Source organism: Lactuca virosa, chromosome 3 (assembly GCF_052849685.1).
Source record: "Lactuca virosa cultivar CGN04683 chromosome 3, Lactuca_virosa_CGN04683_v6, whole genome shotgun sequence".
Classification (NCBI taxonomy): domain Eukaryota; kingdom Viridiplantae; phylum Streptophyta; class Magnoliopsida; order Asterales; family Asteraceae; genus Lactuca; species Lactuca virosa.
In genome coordinates this window covers 184,793,537-184,799,654 of record NC_136428.1, presented here as the reverse complement: position 1 = coordinate 184,799,654, position 6,118 = coordinate 184,793,537, and the positions used below count along the sequence as shown (strand labels likewise).

Sequence of the window (6,118 nt, the reverse complement as noted above, 5' to 3'; positions counted from 1 at the left end):
GACCGTACGGGATGTTGAAGCCCTTAGAGATTCCTATGTAGAAATAGATGCCATGGTGTGATGATTTCCATTGTATCTAATTGAGATATTCAATTACTTCCGGGTTTTGAGAGAATTTTCATGAGGAGTTGGGTACTTGATTGCACTACAGCACTACTTATCACCCGCATATAGATCGGCAGAGTGAGCGGACGAGCCAGACGCTTGAGGATATGTTGAGGACTTGCGTTATTGATTTTGGTGGGAGCAGGGACTCCTACCTCCCTTTAGCAGAGTTTTCATATAGCAACAACTATCATTACAACATTGGTGCACCTCCATATGAGCTTCAGTATGGGAGGAAGCGTCATCTCTAGTTTGTTGGGGATAGGTCGCCCAAAGGGTCATGCAGAGGACTAAGGTTGTACTCCAGATGACATAGCTTATCCAGCATATTAGAGAAAGGTTACAAACAACATAGAGTTGACAGAAAAGTTACGCTGATAGGCGATAGTTCGAGTTGGAGTTTCAGGTTGGGGAAATGGTTCTGCTGAAGGTGTCACATTGGAAGGGTGTTATACGCTTCAGGAAGCGGGGTTATCATACCTTTTCGAGTATTGGCCAAGGTGGGAAAGGTGGTCAACCGATTGGATCTACCAGAGGAGTTTAGTAAGATTCATAACACCTTTCATGTCTCTCATCTTTAGAAGTACTTGGTTGATGATTCAACAATACTTTCGTTGGATGACACTCAGGTCGATGAGCGTCTGAATTATGTGAAGAGGTCGGTTGCGATTTTGGACAGCAAGATGAATGCCTTGCGCAACAAGGTGATGCCCTTAGTTAAGGTGAAGTGTTAACATCAGAAGGGTTCCAAGTGGACGTGGGATCTCAAGTCGGAGATGTGCGAGCACTACCCATATCTATTTGTAGATAAGGATTTCAAGGACGAAATCTAGTTCAAGTGGTGGAGAATTTGTAACACCAAGTTCCAGGTATATACTTGTTTTGTTGGTGTGGATTTTCAAGCTCAAGGATGCATTTTTGTTGGGCACGATGTGACCATGAGAGTGCCATGACATGGTAGTCCCCGATGAAAACACGCATCTCATTTATGTGGCACGACGTGACAATATATTGGTAACGACGTGACAGCCTCCTGCATGCAGAACCCTAATTTTTTGGGCCTTAAGCCCTATTTAAGGGAAGTGAGGGATAACTTTGCACACCCTTAGCCTCCATCACCACCATTCCACCCTTAAAGAAACACTAGCCTCCATTGAGTCATTTTTGAAGTTTTTTGGTGTTTTGTGAGTTTAAAGGACAAGAAGGTGTTTTTAAGCATTGATTCAGCAAGCAAACCTCCCCATCATCTTGTTGCATACCTCTTGGACCCGTACAAATCCGCACGTTGTTATCTTTTGTGTTCAAACCTTTTAGATCTAGGTTTAGAGTCTTGTTCTTCATGTTCTTGTTGGTTTGGATGTGTGGATTCCATAAAGTTAGCAACTTTATGGGTCCTTAAGGTTCCTTAAGGGTTATATGTTCCAAATGTAGAGTGTTATGGTGTTTTTGGTCTCATCTACAAGTTTGAATTCATTTCTTCCATGTTTTATTTACCTAGAAAGGAAGATACATGCATTGGAAATTCATTTCTATAAAGCACCGATTTTTATGATGCATTAGGTACAGGAAAACCTTCTAGATAGTATGGATTAGTGGCCTTAGTGATTAAAAACTTAATGCTTTAAGAAGGCCAGAGTAGTTCCCACGACGTGAAGGATTGACCTTCACGACGTGAGAAAAGTTAGTCTCCACGACTGTTTTGGCTTGAGACCACCACGACGTGGCAGAAGCTTGGCTACGATGTGGCGGCCTGCTGTGAAACTTTTGACTATTGGCTTTGACTTTGACCGTTGAATTTTTGACAAAGTTTGACCTTAGATCAATTGGAGGGTTGTGGACTGTAGTTTAAGGATTGGACCCTGATTGATGTATAGGCCACCTGTACTACCAGTTTATGGATTTACTAGAGCTGTACTGTTATCTGCTAGACTGTAAGGTGAGCTTTCTCATTATACTTTGTACTGCAATATATATCCTTGTGTGTAGGATATTGGTATGTTGTAGTGATCTGTTAGATTGGTAGATATGTATGATTACATGTATACGTTGTTTATTGTTTATTTGTTTTCATATGTCGACATATTGTGGTTAGTTGGGTTGAGACGGTCCTGCTTTGTGATGTACGCTAACGTACCCGGGCGGTCTAGTGTACTGTAGGCCTTGCTAGGTGGTCCATTCAGACTGTAAGCCCAAGGGAGCAGTACGACTATTATAGGTCTTGTGAGGCGGGTCAGTAGACTTTAGGCTTGGTAGAGTGGTCCAAGCATCCTGTAGGCCTTACGAGGCGGTCTTGCATGGCAGATTGTAGGCTCACTGTGCATGCATTGTATGTGTATTGTCGTGTGTGGTATTTTGGGAGGAACTCAGTAAGCTTTGTCTTACGATTGTTGATTTAAATGTTTTTAGGTGCTTCAACTTATCATGATAAAGTCAAGACTTGATCGTACACATCATCTTGTGGATTTTTATGTCGGAAGATGTTATTTGATACTCTAATTTTATTACTATGTTTTGGAATAATGTTGATTGACTTATGATTTTGTGAAAATGGTTTTGAAAAAATAAAATATTTTACTATGATTTTTGGGACGTTACAGGTCCTGACAAGGTAGACTTCGGCGATGCTGAGGTCAGTCGAGTGTGAAGAAGTCGTTGAAGAAAATTGTCGCTTAAAGGAAGGTATTGTACAAGGCTTGTTAGGGCTAGGGAAAAAAAGGGTTTTCTTGGAAGTTAATTCAGTTAGCGACAATATTAGGTTGATTTGGCCAGACCCTTCTTACTCGGTCATAGGCTAAAAATTGGCATATATATATATATATATATATATATATATATATATATATATATATATATATATATATATATATATATATATATATATATATATATATCATAATTTACCATTATACTCTCTTCAGCTATTCAATAACTATGTATTATTTTGCATCGCCATGATATATTATGTTGGTTACTTTGCTTATTTGAAAATTAAGGACTAAATGTTAATTACAATGATATTAATAGTTACTAAACTATTTTTTACATATATTTCGTATTGTAGGTCATTTTATGAATAATTGTATTTCTTATGAGCATTGTTAAAACACTAATCTATTGACTTAACATAGATAAAATCTTATTTTAGTTTATCTTTATTAGAATTGATTAAACGTTTTAATGGTAAACAAATTTCCACCAAGTGATGTCTAGCCTAGTTGGATAGATGCTTCAGGTTTAATATCCATGTGAGTTTGAGGTCAGAAGTTTGAATCTTCGAATATGTTAAATTTGTCTCTTGTAATTATGTTTATGTGTGAGAAGTTTTCCCTAGAAATATTTTAATTGGGGTGAGTTTGCCGTGTAAATAAGCTTGAAATCAGGGTTACAATTGAAATATTGTTATGAGGCTTCCGCTAATTAGTTTGCCATTTAAAAAAAAAAAGAAAAAAAAAACAAATTTTAAATAAGATAATAATGCATGTTACAATTTTTGTTGTTATTATTAAAGAACTCTTGGCCAAAATTCAAGAAAGTATATTGTGATTAGGCTTCCACTAATTAGTTTGTCATTTAAAAAAACAAAAACAAAAAAATAAATTAACAAATTTCCAATAAGATAATACTGCATGTTACAATTTTGGTTTGGTTGTTATTATTAAAGAACCCTTGGCCAAAATTCAAGAAAGCAACAGTTGCTAATCACAATGGAATTTAATGAAATGTACTGGTGTGGAATCTCATAGACGTGGGTTTTGCGAACAATCCGGCGACCCTTTTGCTGTTTTCTTCTCTTGATGATGATCATCATCATCTTCTTCGTCTTTCTTTTTTCCATGCACTTCATCTCTCTGCCAGCTAATTAACGATCCATATACAATATAATTTCTTTCATGAAGCTGGACTCTGATTTACTTTCATTGGTCAGAAACACCGGCAGAACCCCATTTTCAAACCCCATATAAATCCAAAACCACATGCCCACTCTTTCTTCATATCTCACTCTTGTCTTCTCTCGTTTTCATTCATATCCTCTTCTCAAAAATGGCACTCGCTAAAGAAAGAAACCCTAACGATCACTCTTCACACATGTCTGGTTTAGTCCATCAATCGTACACATTTTATGGAAGTGCCATTGGAGAAGTCGAAGAGGGTGAAAGCCCAGAAAAGAAAGGGAATTTTGCTGGAAGTTCATCGAATTCTTCTTCACTTTCTAGTCCAGGCAGCGCTTCGAATTCGGGTGGGTTTCTATACCGAGCTACCACAAATCATCAACAACAATTACAACAAGAAGAAGGTCATTCGGTTATAAGCTTCAAGCCAGGATACTACGATAATAGTTTCATGCAAAGTGGTAGTGGTTCGTGTTTCCTTAGCTTTGAAGAAAATGAAGAACAGCCCTATTCGAGTAACTTGAGCCCTGAGCAGCTAATGAATTTAGGGTCTGGTTCCTTCGATAGCTTACGCTTGCTGGAAAATATGAATTGCATTCAAAGTAGTAGCATAAAAGAAAACCATCATGAGGAATTGGAATCATTTACATGGCCAAATCCTTCTTCTTCTGAGAATTACCATGCAACACAAGAATCATCTTTCCATAAGCGTAGTCATTCGGTAAATTCTTCTTCTTTTTATGTTTATATCTCCTTCGTATTTTATTTCTTGTAAAGATCCATCATTTAAAACTGAAAACGTTCTACAGGGAGAGAGTGATCAAGCATTCAAAAAACAATGTACCACCAACACAGCAACAAAGAAGATTAAGCAAAAGTCAACTCAAGTTCAACCAAAGGATCCACAAAGTATCGCAGCCAAGGTAATAAACTTTATCTACATGAGAATTAATTAAATTTTGTCTCAGTTAATCATAATATACAAACGCTCAGTTACTTAAAACGTAAGCAAAAATCAGATCAAATTTGAGAATGGAATGTTTGTGTCTTAACAGAATCGTAGAGAACGAATTAGTGAACGGCTGAAAGTTCTTCAGGATCTCGTGCCAAATGGTTCCAAGGTAATTGTTTAGAAAAATTTAGATACTGAATTATGATTTTACAATCAATGTTTTCGACGTTTATAAAGTATATTTCACTTCAGGTTGATTTGGTTACCATGTTGGAGAAAGCCATTAGTTATGTAAAGTTCCTTCAGTTGCAAGTGAAGGTAATAATTAATCAATTATATTCTTGAACATTAAATGCATGTAATCAATAATATTTTGGTCATATAATTAAGCCTTTTTCTTTATTATATTTGCAGGTGTTGGCAACTGATGAGTTCTGGCCAGTACAAGGTGGAAAACCACCTGAGCTTTCACAAGTTAAAGACGCGATTGATGCCATACTTTCTTCTTCCCAAAGAGACAGAAGTTCAAGCTCTAAATAAGCTTCCAAAGGCAAAAATTCTAGAAACCAAGTATTTAGAATTCTATTTCCCGGAGGATCAGAAAGAGAGGGGAACAAGAAGTATATGCATCCACGCATCTATCGAAGGAAAAATGTTATGATCATTTTATTTTTCCTCGATAATAATGTAGGGACAACCATCTTGTTTCTAATAACATGCATCTTGTGTTATTTAATTATTGTCTAGAAAACTTTGTAGTGATGGTTTTCGTTATTAATTGGGTATAGGAAGTTTTAAGTTTAGGCTTAGTTATAATACTATTCCAAATCCATTTCGTTTTTTAGTACTCTAAGTGATTATATGTATTCAGTTATGCTTGTATTAAGTAAATAAGCCTTATAATTAATAATATATTTTATGAATCTCCATCAAAACTAATAATAAGTGTGAGTTCGAATATCTTCCAATCGGCAATCCGATGATACCGTCTCTTCCTTATTAATGAAAGGATGAATGATACTATGATCTTTAATTTAGTCGTCTTAATATTTTCGCTCCTAAACATACTAATTAACCTTCCTTCTGATTTTGAGATCTACCTCGTGAAGAATGGCTTTATATAAGATATTGTTGCGGAAAATACCACTAATTCTTTATTCATTAAAAAGTG

The 6,118-nt window shown here is 36.3% G+C and overlaps 1 protein-coding gene across 1 annotated transcript; it reads left to right on the top strand.

Moving 5' to 3' along the window:
- The first annotated feature begins 3,968 nt into the window (after nucleotides 1–3,968).
- On the top strand, nucleotides 3,969–5,683 carry LOC145162761 (uncharacterized). Its single transcript, XM_079081811.1, has 5 exons — nucleotides 3,969–4,716; nucleotides 4,805–4,918; nucleotides 5,051–5,116; nucleotides 5,200–5,265; nucleotides 5,362–5,683. Exons 1-5 carry the CDS (start codon nucleotides 4,147–4,149, stop codon nucleotides 5,485–5,487), a joined length of 942 nt encoding a protein of 313 aa, XP_078937937.1. The 5' UTR covers nucleotides 3,969–4,146; the 3' UTR covers nucleotides 5,488–5,683.
- The last annotated feature ends 435 nt before the right edge of the window (nucleotides 5,684–6,118 follow it).